Source organism: Rattus norvegicus, chromosome 15 (genome assembly GCF_036323735.1).
Source record: "Rattus norvegicus strain BN/NHsdMcwi chromosome 15, GRCr8, whole genome shotgun sequence".
Classification (NCBI taxonomy): domain Eukaryota; kingdom Metazoa; phylum Chordata; class Mammalia; order Rodentia; family Muridae; genus Rattus; species Rattus norvegicus.
This window is the reverse complement of record NC_086033.1, coordinates 217,337-241,976: the sequence shown is the minus strand read 5'-3', so window position 1 is coordinate 241,976 and position 24,640 is coordinate 217,337. Positions and strand designations below refer to the sequence as shown.

Here is a 24,640-nt window from a genome sequence, read left to right as displayed (position 1 = left end):
AATTCCAGTGATACTTTCTCAAAGAACATAATCATCATTATCATCACCATCATCATCACCACCACCAACATCATCATCACCATCATCACCATCACCATTATCACCATCATCACCATCATCTAAAATCTACATTGAAGCAAAAAAATGAAATAAAATCAGTCTGGGTAGTCAAAGCAATGCTAAGCTGAAGAAGGGATGCTACAGGTATCACAATGCCCACTTTTGAGTAACACCACAGAACTATAATAAAAAAAAAAGTATGGCTATGGCAGAAAAGCAGGTTGTTGAATAAAGCAAAGGACTCAGGAACAAACTCACATGTAATCCTTAACAAAGGGATCAGTAATACACATTGGAAGAAGCTCCTTCCATAAGTAAATAGTATTGGGGGAAACTGGATAAAAGGTCTTACACAAGCCGGGTGAGGATGGTGCCACACTTAGGAGTCGGAAGCAGGAAGATGACTGAGTTTGGGACTAGCCTGGTCTACAGAGTGAGTTCCAGGACAACCAGGGCTGTTACATAGAGAAATCTTGCCTTGAAAAAAATAAGACAATAAACAAACAAAACAAAACAATTCTGAGATAGCACCTTACTCTAGTCAGAATGTCTGTCATCACACCTGGAAGCCATTGTGGAAATTGTCTTAAAAAATTAAAAAGAGAACTACGATATGATCCAATAGCTTTATCCTGGGGCCTATATGAAAGAACTTCATACCGTAGAAATTTATTAATTCTTCCATGTTTATTATTGCTTTATTCACTATAGTAAAGAATAGAAATCAATATAGTTGTCCATTAAAAGATGAAGGGATAAAGAAAATTTGAGGTACTTTTTTTTATACATTTTTCTTTTCTTCCCTTTTAAACTTTTTTGTTTTGTTTTTTTTTTCGAGACGGTTTCTCTGTGCAGCCCTGGGTGTCTTGGAACCTACTCTGTAGACCAGGCTGGCCTCGAACTCAGAGATACAATATAAGACATAGAAAGAACAGGAAAGGAATGGTGAACACAGACGGTAGCTAACTGTCCTTGCAGTTCTAATTCATTGGTCTTTGGGTTGGGGGGTGACTATGTGCATAAGCAATGGTAAAGTTCATTGAGATGAATAGGCCCTGCATCTGGTTAATTCTGTGTGATCTTTTCTACTTGCATGACTTTCATGAATTCTATTCCTCAAATAATACACAATTAGTGGGGAGGGGGACCTCTTTGAAAAATAGTGCTTTGAAATGAAAGTAAAGCTAGACCCTTACCTCTCACCCTGTACAAAGATCATTTCAAACCAGATTGATGACCTTGATGTAAGGCTTGAAAAAAATCTGAGTCTGCAGGAGGAACAGGGCAAAACACTTCAAGTTTTCTTCACGGGCAAAATAATCCCAACAATCAACAAGTGAGATTGCATGGAATTAAAAAGCTCCACTTAGGAGGAAACAGTCACTCGAGTGAGTGAAGAGAGAATATGAAATGGGAAAAAGTCTTTTCCAACTCTAGATCTAGCATATGTAAAATAAATAAATCGTCCAATAAATAAGCTAATGAACTAAATAGATTGTTCTCAAAAGAAATATAAATGCCCGATAAATGATTGAAAATAGTATTCAACATCTTCAACATGCTTAGCCACAAAAAAGAAAAAAAAGGCAAATAAAAGCTGTTTTGACAATCCATCTCATTCTAGTCTGAAAACAAATGATGCTGGAAAAGAGGGATGTTTTACCTGCTCTGGTGGGACTGCACACAAAAGATGCCGGGAAAGATGTTTTACCCACTGTGGTAGGAGCGCACACTGGTGCAACTACTGTGGATATCCATGTGGAGGTTCCTCAAAAAGGAAAACAGAGCCACCACATGCTCCAGCTAGTGTGCTCCTGGGCATATATCCAAAAGGTTGGTGAGTTAGCGTGTCACAGAGATATTGTCACAATAACCCAAAATTGTAACCAGTCTAGATGCCCATCAACAGAGGAATGAATAAGTCAAGAAAATGAGTCCCTTCCTGCACAGGACAGTTTCATTTGAGTGTTTAAAAAAAAAAAAGTGAAACTATGACATTTGCAAGAAAGTCGATGGAACGAGAGAGAAAATATTACAAGAAATAAGCCAGACTTGGAAAGAGTATCTTTTCTCATATGTGGAATCTAGATTTATATTTATGTGTGTATGTGCATGGATTGATAGACGGACAGATAATATATAAATGGATTATGAAAGGGGAAGATGTCCTAGATAGGTAGATGAAAGATAAGGATGATGGATGGGTGGATGGGTGGATGAATGGGTGGATGGGTGATGGATGGATGGATAAATATGACGGGTAGTTATGAAGGATAGATATGAAGGGTAGGTAGATATGAAAGGTAAGTAGATTAAAGGACTACAGAAGTTGAGGAAGATACCCAATAGTTAATGACAGGATGCAGTGAAGGACCTTGCCTCCTCCCCATGCTCCTGCCTCTGGTGACCTGCCCTCTCTGAGGACTGTTCCTCAGCGCTGTCCCTGGGCCCTTCGTGCAGTACATTTTCCTGTTCTTCTATCCTTGACACATAGGACTCAGGTGAACCTCTGGTCCTGCCAATTTCAAAGAGGGTAGCCACTTAAGCTTCCAGAACAATCCCTCCTACAAGCTTTGCTGTCTATATTTCAAGACTTGCTTTTAACCAAGGAGAACAGCCCAGGGTCAAGACCTGCTTGGTTCCAGCTCCCAGACTGTGGATGTCCTCTATGCTCACAGTGGCACTGCCTGTAAAAGCCTTCACTAATCCTAAGCACTGATCCTTCCTGAACTATCCCCATATCTGCATCACAGAATCCTGAAGGATGCCTTAAAGTTGAAATGTCCCCCAGAAATTCATGAGTTTAACACTTGGTCTCCATTTATAGATCGGCTCCACTTCCTGTTTTCTCTTCCCTTCCCTTCCAGACTGCAGAGGTGATATATGTAGCCAGCTCCCTGCTCTAGCCGCCATACCTTCCCCACCATGATGTACCAATCCCCAACTGTAACCCAGAATAAACCCTTCTTGGCGCTGCTTTCGGTCAGGTCTTTGTTCACCTGAAGCAAAGTAACCAATAGAGGAGCCATCCATGTTTCAACCTCTTTGGGCACAAACACCAAGGCTGAAGGTACCATCATGTCAGCTTGGCCTTTCCAGATCTAAGGGACTCTATGCAAATGCCACAGTGGGCACAAAACCATGTGGCTGAGACCAAACCCAATGGCACAAACCCTGAAAGCTCATTTGCCCCATCTCATGGCTGCTTGCAGTATAACACCCTAGGGCCGCCCTGCTAGTCTTCTGGGCCTTTAGAAACCAGTCCATGATCTCAAAGACACACATGACCTTCTGCTGTAAACAGGGAAAGTGAACCAAGCTACCAATAGATCTGGGAAAGACAGGGGCACAGAGAAGTACATCATGTCATGGTGTTAGAAGTGGGGACTGCTAAGGTCTATGTTTGATAACAATTAAATGTGAGATCTGGACTGCCAGTAATCCTTGTGAATGTGTTTGGACAAGTCAGGGCGAGCCTAGCCCACCCTTCAAGTGAATAAGGCCATGGTGGAACTTGCCGGGTGAGTCATCAGCACCAGGTCTGCCCACACTGGTCTGACCACCACACTGACATATGGGGCTTTGGCAGCACTTTCTCTCTGAGCCCCTGAAAACAGAAGGGGCAGAGAAGAGCTGGGGAGACAGCTTAGTAGGTAAAGTGCTTGCTGTGCAAGTCTAAGAACCAGAGTTCAGATCCTAGAACCTATGTTAAAATTTTTTTAAAAAGGTCAGAGGTGGTAATGTAAATCTATAACCTGGGAGCTGTGAAGGTGGAGGGAAGAGAATCTAGATAGTCTTGGAAATTAGTAAACTCCAGGTTCACTGAGAGGCCCTATCTCAAAGGGGAAAAACAGGGAGAGAATGATAGACTCCGGATGCTGACACACCCACAGGCAAGTAAGTATGCTCATGAATACATGCACATGCTTGTGTATGTGTGTGTGTGTGCGCGTGCTCGCACGCATGCATGCACACATGTGGGTGGTAGAGGTAGGCAGTATGCTAGGCCTGAGTGAGCCTTGCCTCCTTGTAACCACAGGCTATGCCTCTCCTCTACTCCCCCAGTTCTTCCAGCACCTGGGGCTTGCCTCCTCTGCAGGCTGACTCTGGGGCCCTGGGTGTTACAGTGTGATGATCTGAGGTTTTACAATAGGGTCCCAAGCAAGGTAGGGCATTTCCAACCTGAGGCTTCATATTGGGCATCAAATATGGACACCCTAGGTCATTGTCATCATCCCCCCACTCCCCAATGCTCCTTCCTCTTTGCTTCTCAGCAGTCTGACCCTGGAGGCTTAGACATGAGGACCTGAGGGCTTGTCACCCAATGCACCAATTGGCAGATGACAGATGGCAGGGCACAGCAGGAGTCAGGCAGAGGTGGGTGCATTGAGTAATAGACAACCAACTGTCAGTGGACCTAATTCATCAGCCAGGGGACTGCAGGCTCCAGCACTGCATGGGTCCCAGTGGAGAGAAGCTACACAAGGCCTGGGGTAGAGTAAAGAGAGACCAGGAGAGAAGCTACATCAGGTTGAGTAGAACAGTGGATCTGCATCCACCAGGATCTGCACACACAGACAGGTTACACAAACTGACCTTTATTTGTTGTACTGAAGTCTGTTTTGGTTTTGATACAAAGTAACATTTTAGTACATCATGTCCCACCTGTCAGATCCGTACCTGCCCACTTGCTGAACACTGAACAGGGCCTATGACCAGGGAAATAACCCCTGACCTGAAACTGTGCAGAGTAAGAACTTGAGAGTGGTCTGTGGCTTTTCTTAGTTGTCTGAGCTAGAAAATGTGTGCCTGTAAGGCACAGAACAGCCTTGAGGGCTGCAACTGTGTCTCTCTCTCTCTCTTTAAACAGCTGTGCAAGAAAATATATCCCTTTTAAAAAAAAATGTCAATAATGGCCAAACTACAATCTAATGTTAGAATTACAAAGAATAAAATGAAATCAAAGATTTCTTGCTAGTAAAATGAAATGTTAGGAACAGTATTAAAATATAGGTCCTATCCCAGTGACACACAGAACCCAGTACAGTACCTATTAACAGGACACACAGTTGAAGAAGGGACTGAATGAGCTCTTTAGAAGGTTAGGTCTGGCAGCAGAAGTGCGGTGGGGGTGGGGGTAAGAAAAATAGATTGAAAGAAAACAAAAACAGAAACCCAACAAAGAATGGGCACGTCCTCATGGAATCAGGCTGAGAATGTGATCAAGATGCAAATGCTCACAGGTTTTCTTCTTACGAGTCTGACCATTGTACCCACTAGAAGCTCTGGTTTCAAAGTCTGTGACATGAATGTTTCATGCCAGAAAGAGCTGCTACCTCCATGGCAGTGTAAGGGTTATCTTACACTGCTGAGGAAGTCTAGGACTAACTAGACTGTGATGCTTAACATAAGCTGCAGCTGGAGAAGAAATGAGGCCAGGAAGGCAGGAGAAAGGCCGAGAGGTGAATCCGCAAGAATGCCAAAGCCACCTTCCTGGTGTGGGAGGGCTGCCATGGCAAGATGGCCCCACCAAGGCACTGGTTCTGGTGCCAGCAGTGGTCTGAGCACCTGCAGTTGTGACGTCTTCCAGGGGAGGGCCACCGAGGAGCAGGAAGTCTGTCAAAGTTCTGGTCCCACTGACAGGAACCTCCTGAAGGAAAGCATCCCCCCACAACAAGGTTCCAGAACTGTCCTGCCCAAGACGGTAACATCAAACCAACAGGGAGTGATGGGTCGGGATCAGGGGCTGGGCACCAACAACATGGAGCCATTCAAGTAAACATAGACAACCAAATACTTAGAAAAGGCTTGTAAACTTGTGATCAGGAAGGTCCTGGGCACTGCAGCACCTCTGCTGGGCTGGCTGTGGGAGGGCCAAGTCTTTGTGTTTCTGCTTTGTTTTGTTTTAAAGAGCACGTGTTGAGTGGTGCTGTCTACCAGCTGGACCCAAATCTTTGTGGCTCTCTGTCTAACAAAGGAAGTGTTCCTGGAGTCCTGGTTCCAGGTCCTTCCCAGCTTGTTCATAGACAGACAGACAGACCTCTACTGGCTGGAAAAGAGCCAGCCAGCTGTCCCCACCATCCAGTCATGGAGGTGCCTCTTGCACAGCTTGCTGCTAGGGTGGGCAAGCGGGTATCCACAGGACTTTACTTTGCTCTTGACTGACCATTGCCAGGATCTGAGTGCAAATGCTGGACAGGGCTCCACCCTGAACGACCCCTGCAAAGAAGTCCACCAAACACAAGCAGGTTAGGTGAGCTCTAAGACAGACATTCCTGCCCACTAAGGGAAACGAACACAGCCTGAACTCTGTTTGCTTGTCTGTGGGCTCCTTGACTCTCCCCCACATGACCCTCCTGCTTTCAGCAGTCAACTGGACTAAGTTGATTGTTCACAAACTGCCTGCCACAGTGCCTGGGTAGGAGAGACCGGCTGGCTTACTCTGTACTGGGGGGCACTAAAGAAGCACCCTGGGGGCATAGTAGAAAGTGGGGGAGAGGGGAAGGCAGCAGGGTACAGGCTACTCCAAGGCAGAGAGGACATACCCTCAGAGGGCCAGGTACATTCAGAAAGTAACAAAGTTTATGTAATTTTGTTTGTTTAACCTAATTTAAAAACAAATCAGTATATAGTTTGTGCTGTTTTTTTTTTTTTTTTAATTTAACATTTTCCTTTTTCTATTGGTCTCCTGGTCTGTGATAAGCTGGGAATGAAAGTGAGACAAGGCTAGGGTCCATGGAAGTACTCAACTAGAGCCGAATCCTTTCGTGACAGCTGAGATGCCCCCACTAGCTCCTACTTTACCCAGTGGAGGCAGGGAAGCCAGAAACCTTCGTCAACAGGGTTCATTGGGCAACCAGAGACTGGAATTGCTTCACCAACCCACTTCATCCTTCATTCCCCCACCTCTCCCCACCCCCACAAGATGCCCTGGACAGCACTCAGGATAGACAGCTGCGGACACTGCTGGTCCACCTGGGCTCTTGCGGTTCCCAGCCTGTCTGGGGTCAGCGTGATTATGTTGCTGGGTGTTTGTGCCGAGTCGGCTCCTATCGCATATTGTGGTCAGACCACGCCCAAAGGCTGGTTTGTGTAACCCTGCCACCTGGATCAGCTCTGACCCTGGCCTGGGCCTTTGGGCTGAATGTCTATGTAATGCATGGTATGGGGCAGCTTAGCGCTAAGGGAAAGTCCAGCTCCTGGTTACTTACCTGTGAAGTACCTGCTGTACTCCTGATCGATCTTCTGTGCTGTCTCAAATTGCTCTTTGGAATGCCTCTGTGTTACCTTGTCCCTCAGGTAGACAGGGTCTCTCTGTTCCCTGTGGGGGCAGGCAGGGAACTAGGATGAGTCTTGAACCTACCCCTGGTCTCCTCTTGCTTCCTTGGTCCAGGTATCAGGGGCCTCCATGAAGACAAATACTGGCTAGGCAGTGCAGGGGATCTAGGAAGCTTTGCCCTAAATCAACAGCATCTTGGCTGACAGGGAACCTGGGCACCTTGGTACCCCAGGATATGAACAAAGTTGGCAGACACACTAGCTGGCTCCAAACACAGGCACCAGGAGCTCGTCAGCACAGAAAAGCCATGTGGAGAGGGGTCTCAGTGAATACAGCTGAGCTGGACTTAGCTCAGGCTACCCCTGCCTGTTGCACAGCATGCTGAGAGGAAAGGGAACTCTGCTGACTGAGCCAGCTGTACTCTGGAAGTATGGTTGTGCCCATCAGGAAGGAGGTGCAAAGCTTGGCTAACAGGTTCTGCCCGGGTCTGAAGGGAGTCTGAGGTGAGTGCCGCTGTCCCAGCATCCAGCCCGCCCCCAGCAGGAAGCCAGCGGGCCCAGACACCTACTTGATATGCTTGGCACTCTTGTAGCGGATGAAGATAACAATGGGGTAGATGTGCATGTGGTGTAGCCTTTCAATGGCATGCGGGGCAATGTCCAGAAGACAGTGCCGGTTCTGAAGGACAGTGGCAGAGAATGAATACAGACAGCAGGGAAGAGGACATATCTTCTGCCCCCCTCAGGATCCACTGTTGCCCCACACAACTCTACCTTCCTCTAAACTAAAAATACCAAACAACACAAGCAAGGTTTCTAGAAGACCACTTAAGACAGGAAGGGGGAATTCACTGGGGGATCTCTCCCTCCCCCATCCACTGATGACTACTAAGGTGTGTGTAGGAACTGGCCGGCAAGCCACACCTCAGTGTGGACACTTTCTTGGAGTCCCACTCTACCCTGGCCTCACAAATCTATTTCATTGAACAAGAATGGGGAACTGTGGTGGAGGGGAGCACACAGCTTTGCCTGGCTATAAGAGAAATATACCCCACGAGCCCCTCAGTCTCCAGAAAGGGGGTCAGCCTAAGAAGGACTATAGGCACCCTGCATGTAGCTCTCCTCACTGATGTGTATTTCCTAACTGAAGCTTGTCCACAACAAAAAAGTAACGGGCATTTCCAGCTTCCAGCAGCTCACACTATCTGTAGAAGAGGGAACTGCAAACCAGAGAAGCAGCTGGAGAAGACAAGAGGCCAGAGGCTGAGGAGCAGCTAGGAGTGTCTACTTCGCTAGCATACCTTGCAGCCAACACAGTTCCTGGCATATGGATTCCAGGATGTCAAAAGCATCAAGAGACTCTTGGCCTTTATGGGGGAGGGAGGAGGCTGGCTCTCTGGACCCATGTGCTCAGGGACCCATCTAAAAATGGTCTAGGAGAAGGCCTTCCCAGAGTTTAAAGCTCTCCTCAGTACCCCTTAGAAAGCAGAGCTGCATGTACCCACAATGCTGGTGACACCTAGGTACTTCTCAGGAATCTGTGTATTAGTGGTGAAGGCAGAGACTCAAAGTATCCAGGAGGATGAGACCAAGAGCAGAAGGCCTAGACAGGTGAGCTAGCTGAGGCTCGAGAGCCAGGGCAGAGGGTTCCAGATACCAGAGGAGCTCAGCCCTTGGGCCCGAGCCCTACGTACCTTTTCTGTGATCTCCTTTATTGAAGCTACCGTGGTAACATCAAAATGGCCACTCCTCCGCTTGTAGTCCACAAACAGGCAGTCTTTAACACCCCGCTCAATGGCTTGCTGGGAGGCCTTCATCACCTCTGTATGGTAAGATGCAGAAGTCAAGGTGCTGGGTACACAGAAGGGCCCCAATGCAGACAGAGCAACTAATTATCAGCATAGAGACCCAAACTGCTATCTGCTCTCTCGTCCAGAACAGAGAGCCACAAGCAGGATCTGTACACATCAGTAGGATCCTTAGACTCTGCATGGCAATTACTCTACATGGCCAGAAGGATAAATAGATAGGGACAGACACACCTAGTGGGCACAGGGATGGGCATCTCTTACCGAGTGGGCATCTGCAGAACTTGCCAGGTGCCTCATTTACCAGCATCTCTTTCACCACGTCCAGTAAAGGACCCAGGATGAGGACAGGTCGAAGAGAGGTACAGTCCACTTTCTGGACCCGCTGATAGGCCAGGCTCACCGAGTCTAAGAGACAGAGGGGCAGGGTCATGGGCCCAGCCTGGATAGAAGAGAGCAGAACTGGACAGCCACGCCCTGACCTTGCTTACCTGGCCATGTCTGTCTTCTTTATCTCTCAAAACTAGGTCAGCTGACAGTGGCCAGCTTGCCTCGCTTTATCAGGACCAATTCTACATCTCAGGCACACCAGAGCATGACCACTCAGAGAACCACTGCAGAGACTGCAGGAGTTCCTCTGCCTCTGAGGACACTGGGAACAACTGATACTCAGTCATCTTACTCTTCATCTACTCCAGGTCTTCCTCAGTTATCCCATGCCCACTATACCCACTTCGTGTCTTCCTCAAGACACAGCTCCAAGGTTTGGAAGCCATGGAACATGGACAAGAAAGAAGGATAGGGGTGATGAGGTACACTTTTGGCCCCTGCCCATGGAGCAGAAGAAGTGGTGCCCTGAGACAGCTCTTCCCATACAGATGGGAAATGTCTGAGCCAGAAGACAGAAGGGACCTGGGTTTTGAACACAAGGCCACATCCCTGGGCTGCCCACTAGCTCAGACTGTATGTTGCAGGTGGATGAGCCTCCTTTGATGATTCAGCTGCTGCCCTGATTCAGCTTTAGTGATCAAGCTACCTTCTTAGTTAACACAATATGAACCCCAACCCCAGATGCACAAAGTTCTCACAGGAAGAGATAGTCAGAAACTAACAGGCAAACTGCCCTCCTAGAGACCCCCAGATGGTGTACACTGGCTTTTCAGAAACACAAAAAGATACAAGTGTCCAGTCTCTGCCCTTTGGAAGCTCATGCTAACTGGGGCCCCAAGGCAGCAACACCAGTTACCTAGACAAATGCTGCATAAGGATTCCAGGTATGAGAGCGAAAAGTTAGGGAAATACTGGGGTGAGCCAGTTCAAACTGGATGAGGTCAGAGAAGAGCAGGCTGGAAAAGGGCACAAGGTAACTGTGGCGGGTAGATGTAGGAAGGCCAGGACTCTGTGGGGATGGTTACAGGTAGAAGGCAGTGGCACAGCTACCTGGAACCACAGATACCCATGTGCAAAGACCAACCCCACTAACAGAACGAAGAGTAGGGATTGTCTAGCCTCAAAACACCCATCTGAATGCTTGCTTACTATGTGCATCCAACTATAATGACGTGATACCATGAATGGCTTGAAGCTCTATCTCTCCCTTAGACTGTTTGTGGAAGGCACCACAGGAAGTCATGTTCCTCTCTTGAGGACTCTGCAATGTTCTATGCACAGGTAAAATGTAAGCCTGGGCCGAGAGCTGCTGTCAGGATGTTGGAACTCAGGCACAGTGGAGGCAATACCCACAGCAAGTGAGACAAAACTGTGGCATTCACAGCAGCCACAACCTGAAGAGCCAAAAAATGCAGTGGAAAGGGAGGGCGGAGAGCGTGAGTCTAGGAAGCTGAGGATGCAAGCATGAACACCTGAGCTCAAATCCCCAGCACCCAGGGAAAAGGCCATGGCCACCTGGCTATAACCCCAGCCATGAAGGGACAGAGAGACGAGGGCTGCCAGCCTAGCTCCAGGTTCAGCAAGAGACTTTGTCTAAAAGAAATAAAGCAAGCCTTTCTCTGTCCTCTTTGAGTGCATGCTCAACCATAAACACACATGTGCACATACCATATAAGCTTTACTCATGAAACAATTCCCCCAGCATCTTGTATAGCATTTTTTTTAATTGTGGGGGTATGTATGCCATGTGTGGGAGAGAGGGTATGTGGTGTGTGTGTGTGTTTGTGTGTGTGTGTGTGTGTGTAGGGGAAGGCATGCATCCCATGTGTGTGCATGAATAGAGATAATAGCTATCTCCCCATTCACAAGCTATGAAGAAAATTTACAAATTAGAAATCTAAGTCAAAATCAGAGGTGTCCCCTGAAGCATTTACCAAATTCCAAAGCTCTAAGAAACAAGAAGTTAAATGTGTAAGAAAAACACAAAACTGCAGAGCAGTGGGGCTGAGACCCAGGTGCTCTAGGGGTCAGGGTGAACTGCACACAGCACAAAAGTTGTAGTCCAGCCCAAGGTAAGCTCAGCCTCTCCTTGGACCCAGGTCATCCCCAGTGCTGGCTCCTGAGGTGCTGCTGGAAGGCTTAACTCTCGGCCTCCCTGTTCTTGACAGTTAGTTCATCTGACCATTTCCAGGCATGTTTATAAAGAAGGCCCAAGCAAGATGACTCAGAGTCACCTAGTCAGGACAGCTGCCAGACAGTCCTCACAGGTGCCGAGTTTTATTATGACAGACAAGTTCTGGGCAGTCTTGGCAAGAGAATGAAAGCCTATTAAAAATAATCAAATGGAAACTCTGGCACTAGATAAGGTAATTTCTGAAATTAAGACACTGAACAGAGCACAGGACGAAGTCTTCGGGGAGCATCCTGGCCAGCTGAAGCAGTGAGAGAAATGGGGCTGGAAAGAATAGGGGAGAGCATCCAGAAGACACCGAGACTGACACGACCTGGCCAGAGAACAAAGACGCCATAGAAGCAGGTTGAAGGAAATGATGGCCTAGAACTTTCTCCAACATCAAGCTGTAGACTTCAGAACAAAAAGGTAAACAAACCTGGGCAGCAGAGCAAGGTCTGATGCGAGCAACAGAGACAGTGACCAACCATGATGAGCCTAGATGCTACCTTAAGCATAAAAACATGAGTGGCAACACTTACAGAAACATTATCTGTTAGGTGCAAATGTGCTCCAAGAGCTGGCTCACTTCTTGGTCCCAACAATCTATGGCTATTACCTTTTCTAGAGAGGTAAAGTTCTCCTGAGTTGTCTGGGAGGAGCTTAAATGCCATGGCAGGTGTCCCCATCAGAACATAGAAATTTGAAGCAGACATGGGTGGAGAAGGGGATATAAAGAGCAAAAAGAGGTTTCAAGACAATAGTAATGTGCCCAGAAGCAAAAGACTGTTGGCAGCCACTGCTCAGAGCCAACAGAGGTTAGGAACAGACACTCCTTCGGAGCTTCACAGGGCAGCAGCGGCTGCTGGTACCTGGCTTTGATCTATGGCACTAGACTTGGACATCTGGCTTTCGGAATGAATATACACACACTGTTTTAAAATGTTCTTCATAGTGATTTGTTACAGCAGCCATAAACGTATCCCCCTAGCATCGTGTGTGTGTGTGTGTGTGTGTGTGTGTGTGTGTGTGTGTGTGTGTGTCCCGTGCACACATGTACGTGTACACGGGAAGCTGACAGCCGTCTTCCTTGCTAGTTCTCCTATGGCACTTACATAAATGCTGGGGATCTGAACCCTGATCCTTGGCACTTGCTTTATTCATGGAGCAATCTTCCCAGCTTTAACCAGCATTTTTCAAATTGGGCATGCCATCTGGGGGGGGGGGCTGGGGGGGTATGCATGCCATGTGTGGAGGTCAGAAGATACAGCGTCAATCCTTTCCTTTCACCTTTATGTGAGATCAGGGAATCAACTCAAGTCTCTAGGCTTGCTCAGCAAGCTCCTTTACTCACTGAGTCATCTCTTTTAGCTCTAAGAATGGTAATTAAAAGTTCTTAAATAAAATGCAGTCAGCCCTCTGTATTCATAGTTTTGAGTTCATGGATTTGATCAACTGGAGATGGAAATATTCAAATCAGGTGTTATAACTAATCTAGAGACACTTAAGTATGTGAGAGATGAACTGAAGCCATCTGCAAATCCCATACCAGTGATTCATGAGCTACCAGAACACCTATAGACAGATGTGGGTGTCTAGAGGAGGCTTGGTACCGACTTCTTGATATACCAGAGTGCCGTGAACACCAATCTAAGATTCTATATAAAAGAGGAACTCTGGAAAGTGGCAAAACACGGAGAAATGCATCCCTGTGTACACTGAGCACTCAGAAGAAGGGTTGAAGGAAAGCAGAAAGACAAGCTCAGACACACGGGTGGGAGGAGTAAAGAGCAGCAGGAGAGGGGAAGGGGAACTGTGAACCTGGGGCGACCACAGGAGGGATACGAAGCTGGGGTGGTGGAGAGTGGAGGTGCAGGGGCCAGCACTTCAGACTTCTTAGGAAACTGGTCCATGTGAGTGCCTGTGGTTAGAGCCACTGAAGTCCCCAAAAGTCTACAAACTGAAAACTGGCAAGGTAATTAGAGATACTTGATTATTCCCAGAGCAGAGGGAAGGACAGACAGGGAACGTGAAAGAGGCGGAAGGGTTGGGCACAAAGAAAAGACAGGGTCAGTCACAGGGACTTTAAACATCCGGTCACACAGGAATGAAGACTTGTGCTTCAGTCAAGTACACGTCCTGTCCACACCTGCAACTCGGGGCATACTGATACAATGTAAACGTATCACAGTAAATGTTATAAAAACTGCATTACTCTCCCCTCCCTTACCCTACTGTCCCCCAGGAACAGTAAACAAAACTGTAAGGAAGCTCAAAGTATGAACTTTGGTGGCCAGAAAAAAGGTCAAGTGGGTGGAGACTAAGCAAGCAAAAACGGACTGGAAATAAGAACACCACACATTACAGATTCTCCAAAGGGGACACCACTGGAAATAAGACGGACAGAAAACAGTGGCAAGAAAACAGAACAATCCAGAAGGCGTCCAGTGCTAAAAAACAGTTTCAAAATGAGTGCTGAGGTTGGAGAGATGGCTCGCTGGTTACCAGCACAGGCTGTCCTTCCAGGTTCCCAGCATCCACCCACACGTATGGCTTGTAGCCACCTGCCACCCTAGCCCCAGGGAGATCTCACACCCTCTTCCGGTCTCTGTAGACACATCACACATAGTGAACATATGTACATGCAGGCAAAACTCTTCATACACATACAAAATAAAGGATTTTTTTTTAAATAAGCAATGCAGAGCTTCCATAGAAGTGACACGGACACGTCCACCAGCCCCTCGTTGAACACCTGAGAGATGGTGGGCGAGTGGTCCTGGTTAAGAACCACAGGAAAACCCCCACAGTAACATGACGGCAACTTACTCTGTTAATGTCAGGATAGTGTTTCAGGCTTTAGAGGTAAATAGGCAAATCAGAGCCAACAATATCACCAAAAGATAAACTTTCTGTACTTTTAAACTATATATATAGCATTTATATGCATACAATCCCACACTAGAGCCACAGGTTGTATAGAAACTAAGAGCAGACTAGAACTCCCCATGGGCTGATAGTAAAAGGGAACAGCCACTGTGCTTAATTTTTTTTTTCTTTGAGACAGGGTCTCACTATGTAGCCCCAGCTGACCTGGTTATTTTTCATGTAGACAAGGCCATCCTAGAGATCCACTCCTAGAGATCTACCTGCCTCTGCCTCCCAAGTGCTGAGATTAAGGGTGTGCACCACCACACCCAGCAAGATCTTCTTCATCTGAATGATGAGAAGAAAGGAAAGGAGGAGGGAGGAGGAAAGAAACCCATCCCACAGTCTACTGCCCAGTGGCCCCACACCTTGTTGCCCAGAACAGTGAACACACCCAGCCACAGCTCCAGCCGACTCAGCAGCCTACCTGGAAGGATCCTGTGGAAATCACTGATGGGGTTGTGAATGAAGCAAGAGAGGCTGAACAGTGACCAGCACAAGCCAGTTGGAATATGCATGGCACAGAAACCACTCTGCTGACCCAGGGCCTCTGCATGACTTGGAGTCTTACATTCAGCTAGGCTAGTTGGCCATGAGTCCCCTCACACTTTCTTTATTCCCAGTGCTGGAATTACAGACACACCACACCTGGCTTTTGCTATGTGGATCTGAACTTGGGTGCTTGCACAGCAAGCACTTTATGTAATGAGCCATCTCCCCAGGCTCCTAATCCCTGTCTTTCTCCTTCCTGAAACAGGGTTGGAGGTACAAATAAATATGGTGGTAGAGAAGAGACCTTGAGGATTACAGTCACATGCTGAACTGGCAGATTCTCAGGCCCATCCTACTAGCCTGAAAGCCTACCTGCAGACAGTCTGAGAGAACCACTAATTAAGGTTGAAGTCCACTGTGACTGGAAAGCCTCTGGGCTTGGTTTAATATGAGAGACTCCCTCCCTTCCTTAGCAGGCTTCTCCTTCACTGACCTTGCCTGGGGAATTCTAAGCCCCCCAACACATATGCCTCTACCTGAGAAATGTCAGGAAGCCTCAATAATCTAACAGCTTCGATTTCCTTCCTCCTGATAAAACCTGTTCAGCCAGCACCAGAGGTATGTTAGATAGCCTAAGGCCCCAGCCAATGACCTTTGCCTACCCCGGATGTTCCAACCCTCAGTCCCCCAAATCTTTACAAGCTTTGAATCGCCCTAAATAAAGTAGATCTGCATCCTGATAGCTGGTCCCAGTGTGGTCATTCATAGTACGGATTCATAGGACTTCCAAACATGTTTCTGCTCCCCTTGCCTTGGTGGACTACAGATGAGTACCCAAAAGGCATGCAAGCTGTGTGAAGTCTCATGGTGAAGCTTTGGTTACACTACACCCCCCCTCCTGGAGCCCATTGGAATGAACCCAGCACTTGCCTTCAAAGAGAGGAATGGAGTCATTGGAAAAGGTGTCCAGGGAGAGCAGGTCCTTGCTATCTTTGGACCCACTGCGTTTGTGTTTATGTTTCCTTCGGAAGAAGGAACGTCGCGCGGCTGCCGACAGCATCTTGGCTGTGTTGTCATCTTTGACCTCGGACATGCTGAGTCTCCTTGAGAACTCTTGGTCCATCCTGCAGTCACAGAGAATGACAGTGTTAGGAAGACCATGGGGAGAGAGGAAGCTAAGTTCCCTCAGGTACCCCCCAGGCTTCCCTAACTACTGGCCTTGCCGACGCCTCAGGGCCCTCAGGCATCACCATGGCAACAAGAAGTTCAGGGTCTACCTTGAGAGCAGGTAAATTCCTAGGACTGTCTGTTTTTCCTGACATGGAAGATTGAACACTACAGTTTGACCATGTGACTGTATTTGCATGGAATGCCTAAAGGGAAACTAAAGATTGACGTGCAAATGAATAGCTCAGGGCAGGGGAGTGTAAGTGACAGAGTGTGCTGGGATTTGGATATGGGTCTAACTGTGACTCTCAAGGGACTTGATCCCCTGAGCAGTAGTACTAAGATGGAGAACTGAGGTGTCTATAGGAGACTGTGTGTAATGGAGATTGGTTAGGTCTCTACCCTGAGAAAGAATCAGTTACTTCCTCCAATGCTAGGTTGTTAAAGAGCTAGCCTGACTTGTAGTAGTGCTTGGTGTAGTGGTGTGAATAAGAACAGCCCCCAGAGACTCATAGATTTGAATGCTCGGTCATCAGCGAGTGGCACTACTTGAGAGGGATTAAGAGGTGTGGCTTTGTTGAGAGAAGTGTGCCACTGAGAATGGGCTTTGGGGTTTCAAAAGTCAAAAGCAGTCTCAAAGTCCCTGCTGCTGTAGATCCAGGTATAGTTCTGGAGCTACAGCTACTTCTCCAGCATCATGTCTGCCTGCACGCCGCCATGTGTCTCATCATGACAATGGATAAACCTCTAAAACTGTAAGCCAGGCCCATTTAAATGCTTGCTTTTATAAGAGTTGATGTGGTCATGGTGTTTCTTCACAGCAGGAGAACACTAAGACACTTCCTGTTTTGCCATAGAATCTCTTCCTTCCTTCTGCTCCCCTACCATATTGTGAAATGGCCAAAGAGGGCTTCACCAAATGCTGAACAGATGAGGCCACCTGACTTTTACACTTTCAACTCCAGAACCAAGAGAAAAATAAACCTCTTTTTCTTGTGAATTTCTCAGCCTCAAATATTTTGTTACAGCAACCAAAACCAGACACAGGGTAACACAGGGTAATAGTTAATTGGGTTTCTTTCAGAAGTGATGAACATGCTTTAAAATTAATTCTGAAGTAGTTGGGATGGTGACCTAGTTGATAAAGTGCCTGCCTAGCATGCTCAAGGCACCACATAAACTGAGTGTAGTAGGACAAGCTTATGATCTGAACACTCACGAGACGGAGGCAGGAGATCAGCTCAAGATCACCTACAAAGCAAGTTTGGGGTCAACCTGCGGTTACATGAGATCCTATCCAATCTGTGTGTGTGTGTGTGTGTGTGTGTGTGTGTGTGTGTGTGTGTGTGTGTGTGTGTGTGTGTGTCTGTCTGTCTGTCTGTCTGTCAGTAAATAAAATAATGGTGGAGATGATTATACATATCTTGTGAACATACATGCCCCTGCATCAGTCACTTGGACGGACTTGTCTGAATAAGAATTACAGCCTCATGACTGTTTGGAAAAACAGACTATGCATCCTGACTCTGTGTGGCATTTCTGTACACTGTCTACTCCAAGGAGCAGCTTTCTGGACAGTGATTGGGGCCACATGTGTTAGAGCTGCAGCTCCCAAAGGAGTCCACTCTCCAGAAGCTCAGGTGAGTGTCACCTTGTGAGCTCCCACTCCACACCGGTCACCTGTGGTTTTGGCCTGGAGACAGAGAAGACTTACACATATTTGCTGGGAATTTGCCCACGCTGGATCTTCTGGGCATTCTCGTCCAGCTGCCAGGCCATCCAGGACCCAAACATGCCCTGGGGCAATGTGTCATCCACATACAGGATGTCATCCTTCTTAAAACTCAGTTCAGGCTCCACCTCTGCCAGACGGTCATACAGGGCCCTGGACCATGGAACAGAGGGCACAGGGTTGAAGAAACCAAACCTCACACCTGCCTCTTGAGCATCTGTCTGTGCTGTCTCCAGATATCAGGAAGAAAAGGATTTGGGGTCGTCCCAAAGAGGCCCCTCATATATGTTACAGAGCAGGACAGAATTATCTACTTTCTTTCCCTAATGCTGAGCTCATCCCTGCTAGAGAAAGACTTCCTGTGCCCTGTCCTTTCTAACAGACATTTCCTATCTGTCTGTCTCTGAAGTCAAAGCCATTGCTTCCTGTAGACTGTCACCTCCCTAGGATGGGAAACATGTTACTTCCCACCTGCAGGATGAGAAGAGCATCACTCATGCAAGTTTTCATTGACTCTGTGGTCTCACTTGAGGGGAAAATGACAGGAGCCCCGAGCTATTCAGAGAAGACGCCTGCCGCCATCCCACATCATGATGCCCACATGACTTACAGGCACCACGAACACCTGGAATTAATGCATACTGCAGAGAGCTCTGAGAGACTTAGGGGACATCACAGTAGGAACATAACATACAAGGTAAGAGGCTTCAGGTCTCAAAATTCCTGTAGTCTTAATCCCTCCACACCAAAAAAAAAAAAAAAAAAAAAAAAAAAAGCACCCCATATAGGCAAAGGCAATTCGAATGGTGGCCCTGGGAGCAAGTGTCACCCTATGAACTTTCCACAGAGAGCCCCTCCCTTGGCCCTAACCCTTACTGCTGGCACCTGATGTAGAAGCTGTCGCCGGACAGGCCTTTGACCCTGGTGAACTCCTCATGGCGGTACTGAACCTTCAGGCGGATGCTATCCTTAGGCTTCATCATCTCCACATAGACATCCTCCAGCGTCCTACTGCGCATATCCAGGTTGCCATACTGACCAGGGATGGTACCAGGGTGAGAAAAACAAGTGTCAGGGATCACTTGGGTACTCAGGAGGTTGAAGAATGGTGCCTGCCTCCCCACTACAGGCTCCCCCAGTGCCCCTGCCCTGTATGACTTCATGGCTACTAAAGCCAATGGAACCACCTCACAGTGATGACCTCTACTTTCTGCTTATGAAACTGTATCCTTGGCATCGTGCTGGCTATTTTTATGTCAACTTGACACAAGCTAGAGTCATCTGAGGGGAGGGAGCACAAACTGGGGAAATGCCTCCATAAGACTGAGATGTAGGCAAACCTGTAGAGCGTTTTCTTAATTAGTGACTGATGTGGAAAGATGCAGCCCACTGTGGGTTCTATAAGAAAGCAGGTAGTGCAGTCCACAGAGAACAAACCAGTAAGCAGCGCTCCTCCGGAGTCTCTGTATCAGCTCCTATCACCTGGTTCCTGCCTGTGTGAGTTCTGCCCTGACTTCCCTCAGTGATGGACAGTTATCTGGAAGAGTAAGCTGAAATAAACCCTTTCTTCCCAGAGTTGCTTTGGCCGTGGTGTTTCATCACAGCAACTATATATAGTAACCCTAACTAAGACAGCCATCTACGTGGTATCTTCCCCAGGGGATAGGAGACCCAGACAGTGAGAAAGAGAGCCACCTCAGAGACCCATGGCTCATGAGACTGGCTGTCCTTCTGGTTGTCCCAGACCAGAGCCAGGGATCTGTAGGATGTCCCAGGGGCCCAACTCATGCCCAGGGGCTTGGTGGTACCTGTCATTTAGAATACGAATAACCTCCGTTGACAAGTCACTGAGTGAAGGGAAATTCCATACCCTGTGTCATGTGAAAGGACATGAGCTGACAACACATGAACATGGCCTGGCACACACAGTGGAAGAACTCACCTCAAGAATCAGGTCTCCTGGCACGAGGCCATCGGGACCCTTAGCAGGACTGTCATCCTCCACCTCAGCTACAAACACTCCATGCAGGTTCCCACCACACAATTGCACCCCAAGATCCAGCTGGGATTTCTTAATGAAAACAATGCGAGGTTCAGGGGTCTTCTTGCTGGCATCTCCTACAATCCTTTTGGGAAGGAAAATGAAGTCCTTAATGTACAAGGAAACAGGCAGACTGAGTGAAGAAAGTTATGGCCAATGCCTGCCTGCTTGCTTCAAAGGTCTGGGCTCCCTGAGAGCTAAAGAGTGGACTGGTCACAGGCCCTCCTCTGTGGAGTCAGTACAGGGTTGGAGGCTAAAGGTAGCAATATGAGAGGCAGAAGAAAGAGGGTCACAAATCACTCAAAGGGAAAATGAGGAAGCCAGTAGGGGACAGAGCAAAGGGTGACACCCATGCTTCTGGCTCAGCTGTCCTTCAATGCCTTAGGAGACATGCCTTCCTGGATGGAGCTTGCCTGCCTTGGCCTCAATGCTTAGAGACAGCTCACTCAGGGACATAGCTGAGCAGTTTCTATGCCAACTCATGCAGGGTTCTCGACATCAAAAACTGAAGAGGCACAGGAGATGCTGGGAACACAGCAAGGAAGCCAGACACGTGTGGACACCCAGAACTGGATACAACCCTGGTGACAATTTGCCTGCAGCTAGGATTCAGTGGGAGTATCCCCAGGCAGAGCTGCCCCAATCTGCAGGATACTGGGTTGACACCAGACTCCAGTAAGAAAGAGGTCAAATGGACCCTCAGCATTACCTATACTGACCTGGAGCTGGGGGTGCTTTGCTTGGCTGGGGGGGTGCCAGGGCCTTCATCCTGTTCCATTAATGGGTCAATGACAGAAGGATGTTCTGGGGTCGCAGCACTGCTACCCTGGAGAGTAGAGTGAGGGGCAGCAGCAGGGTCCAGGTGGGAGCTAGGGGTGGAAAACAGAAGGACGGTGATGTACACACACAGCCAGAGCCACCCCTCCTGCACTGGCAACAGGCCTCGACTGTGAGTAAGGAATCTGGTTTCACACACTCAGTCCACCTAGCCCACAGACGAGGTCTGCCTAACTCCAGTGAGGGACCCTTTCCACAAGTGTCCAGCCCAGAGGACATGCAAAGGCACTCTCCCTTCTCGTCTGCTTCACCTCTGCCAATCCATGTGTGATGGCTCTGCATAGGACATGTTGTCCCTCCTGTCACCTACTCTGGGACCCACAGTTTAGGGGCAGGTACAGGCAGGTGTCCAGTGGATTCTGAGCCAGTGCCCCCAACCCCAGCCATCTACACTCTTAATGTTTCAGGATCCTGTCTCTGGATAACCCTTGCTCCAAATCAAGGTGATTCATCTTCCCTTACTAGAAGAATCTCAAGAACTTGGAACTGGCATCAGGTAAGTAACCCCCGTTGTACCTATCGCTCCACCCCAAGCCTGGATGACAGCCCCCTAGGAAGTTCACCTGGAGCGGGAGTGGCTGTTGAGCTGGTGGATGTGTGGGTTGTACTGGGCCAGGATGGTGATGGTGTCACACTGCTGTCCAATGATGAGTCGGGCCTGTTGCTCAGTGGCACTCCTCAGGTTTATGCCATTGAACTGGGAAGATGCCCAGGGTGGAGTCAATGATGGACAATGACCGAGGCCGTGAACGAGGACTTGGGAACATGGCTTTGTAGGGAGAAAGAGAGGAGGGAAGGAAGGAAGGGACATGCCCTCTTACCTCAAGTAACTGGTCCCCATACTCAAGTCCAGCTTGGTGGGCGATGCTCCCCATGGTCACCTTGGAGACATAGATACCACCCTTCTCTCCACTCACAATGGAAATGCCTAGAGGCTCTGAACCTTTCTGCACCTTCACATGGCGTGGCTCTTCCACGAAAGGCCTGGAAAAAAAGAGCAAATGTTTCAGGGCTCAGACCCAAAGCAGAATGGGAGGCCGAGATCCAGCATGCAGCCAGCAGTGTGGAGGATGGCTTGGGGCTCAGGTGTTGTGATGATAGAAAAAGGCAAACCAGTTTTGGGCAAAGGTACACATTCCTGAAACCATGCAATACAATACAAACACAGCACATCAAAACAAACAGAAAAGACAGAGAATGGTTCATGTGAATTCTAAATCACACACACACACACACACACACACACACACACACACACACACACACACACACACACGTTTTTATTTGATGAAAAGATCCTATCAGCATGTGCACTATGCATATCCCGTAGAGAAGGTTCTAAGACAGCCACTACGGAAACGTGATGGCTCTGTAATTACAACTTCTTCCCCAGCCCAAATGATATGAATAGGCAGTTCTTATACTTATGGGTCCCTAGGATGAAAATGAAGCAGCTTTAAGCCATGAGAAGAGGGCTGAGGGACACTGGAGCAACGATGTGCCCATGCATTTACTAGCCAGGGAGCTGCCTCCCATATCCAAAGGCATGAAGTGGTGTGAGAACCTCATGTCAGGCCAACCTCAGACTCCTCAGCAAGGAGGACATGGGTCTAACGGCCATGGGCAGCCTCAGAAGGATTCTGTGGTGGAAGAGACACATTGATGGGTAAAGGTTAGGAGAGAAGGGACTCAAGGAAGGACTGCACACTTGAACAGAAAGAAGACACAGGATTCTCATAAGCTCTCTCTTAGCTGAGGCTTCATCAACCCACTAGGGCCTCTTGGTCTCTGTTAAAGGCTGAGGAAGGGGGTCCTCTCTAGAGCCCATGGAAAGTTCCAGGTTGAGACAGGCCTGTCACTACCATGAGCCAAACAGAGCATCCACAAGTTCAGAAGACCTCAGCCTGGGTCCTCAATGCTGTGTCTTAGAATAGCAGAGAGTAAAATGCTTTTTTCCCCTAACTTAAAAAAAAAAAACATATTTTATCTTTATACTTATTTATTTGTGTGTAAGTGCGTGCACACATGTGCATGCCATGTGTATATATGGGGATAAGAAGACAATTTTTGGAGTGGGAATAGGGTCGGTTCTATCCTTCCATCATGTAGGTCCAGAGGATCAAACTCCGGCTGCCAGGCCTGGCAACAAATGCCTTTATCTGCTGAGCCATCTCGCCATCCCATGCTCCCATGAAATTCTTCTTACACTTTACTGACACCCTACCACGTAGTTTTACTTCCCAAACCCACCCCTCTACAGGTCTTCCCTGACCTTCTAGCTCTACAGACAGTTCTGCCGTTGCACATGTATCAGAGGATGAGGTAGTTTACAGTTACAGGACCCTTAGCAGACAGCCATCTAAAGACTACCCCCACAGCCCAGCCTAAGAAGATAGAGCAGTCGAGCCACACCAAGGAAGCAGCAGGACTAGTTTCCAAGCAAAGTTCATCCTCATCCAGTGACTCCACTTTCCTCTGTCCACATTAGTATAGTGTGGTTAGCTTGTAAAGATGTGGTGGTGGTGATGCCTTTAATTCCAGCACTTGGGAGACAAGGGCAGGCAGATCTCTCTCTCAGACTGAGGACAGCCTGGTCTACAAAGTGAGCTCCAGGACAGCCAGGGAGATATTTATATATATATAAATACATCTTTTAAAAAAGTGGGTGACCAAATCTAATAGTGTCACATAAAAGCTAAGAGGCTGGGGATGGAGAGAGTAACTTCACTCTTAATAAGGTGTATTGCTCTTTCAGGACCTGATTCACTTTCAGTACACATGTTGGGCCACTCACACCCATCTGTAACTCCAACGTCACGGTATCTGATATCCTCTTCTGCCCTCCAAGGGCACACATGCACTCATGTGCATATACCTTAACACAAACACACAGACACACAAACATATACAGCCAGACACAGAGAAACACACACACACACACACACACACACACACACACACACACACACACACATACACACACACACAGAGGAAACTGTTCCAAATGATCCTATGAATCCGGTTTCCTGACATGGAAAGATAGAGAACACATCTGGGTGGGAGAAACTCCTAGTAATCTAATGCATGTTTATGACAGCGAGTTTCATTTTAATCACTTTGTGTCAGTGTGGTGGTTTGACTGTGCTTGGCCAATGGGAAATGGCACAATTAGGAGGTGTAGCTTGTTGGTATAAGTGTGTGTCACTGCATAGGCAGGCTTTGAGGTCTCCTAGTGCTCAACCTCTGCCCAGTGTGAAAGAGAGTCTCCTCCTGGCTACCTTTGGATCAAAGTATAGAACTTTCAGCCCCTCCAGCACCGTGTCTGCCTGCACTGCCATGCTTCCTGCTATAATGATAATGGACTGAACATCTGAAATGGTAAGCCAGCCCCAATTAAATGCTTGCTTTTACAAGAGTTGCCTTGGTCATGGTGTCTCTTCACAACAATGAAACCCTAACTAAGCCAGTCCATACCTATGCATGCATGGATTTTGACAGAGGGCCTCATGAAGACTGTGAACAACTGCATCTGAAGGGAGAGAAACAGATGTCTACTCCATCCATCTTCCCATCACTCATCTCTAACTTGACTGTGAGCCCTAGCAGGGCAGGAATCACTCACACCTACCTGGCTCTCTCCCAAAGCAGGGTGCGGATGATGGGTGCATCACTCACGTGGCAAGGCCCTTTCTACTTCTGAGGACACACATCACTTGGAGAAGCCAGAAGCTAGAGCT

At 47.8% G+C, this 24,640-nt stretch overlaps 1 protein-coding gene across 4 annotated transcripts in view; it reads right to left on the bottom strand.

Annotated features, from left to right (window-relative positions):
- Window positions 1–4,642: 4,642 nt before the first annotated feature.
- Dlg5 (discs large MAGUK scaffold protein 5) overlaps window positions 4,643–24,640 on the bottom strand; it is a 112,048-nt gene continuing 92,050 nt past the window's right edge. For 2 of the 4 annotated variants that reach the window (XM_063274192.1, XM_063274193.1), the window contains 13 exons: window positions 22,484–22,543; window positions 21,725–21,887; window positions 21,467–21,600; window positions 20,786–20,935; window positions 19,968–20,151; window positions 18,911–19,059; window positions 18,008–18,178; window positions 16,057–16,250; window positions 9,411–9,554; window positions 9,033–9,160; window positions 7,908–8,017; window positions 7,272–7,381; window positions 4,643–6,279 (listed from right to left, as the gene is read on the bottom strand). In XM_063274192.1, the coding sequence (XP_063130262.1) occupies window positions 6,176–6,279; window positions 7,272–7,381; window positions 7,908–8,017; window positions 9,033–9,160; window positions 9,411–9,554; window positions 16,057–16,250; window positions 18,008–18,178; window positions 18,911–19,059; window positions 19,968–20,151; window positions 20,786–20,935; window positions 21,467–21,600; window positions 21,725–21,887; window positions 22,484–22,543 (1,801 nt within the window). In that variant the 3' untranslated portion in view covers window positions 4,643–6,175. Of the gene's footprint in view, window positions 6,280–7,271; window positions 7,382–7,907; window positions 8,018–9,032; window positions 9,161–9,410; window positions 9,555–16,056; window positions 16,251–18,007; window positions 18,179–18,910; window positions 19,060–19,967; window positions 20,152–20,775; window positions 20,936–21,466; window positions 21,601–21,724; window positions 21,888–22,483; window positions 22,544–24,640 lie in introns of those variants that run through there. The other 2 variants (NM_001372003.1, XM_063274194.1) reach the window with 2 other exon arrangements.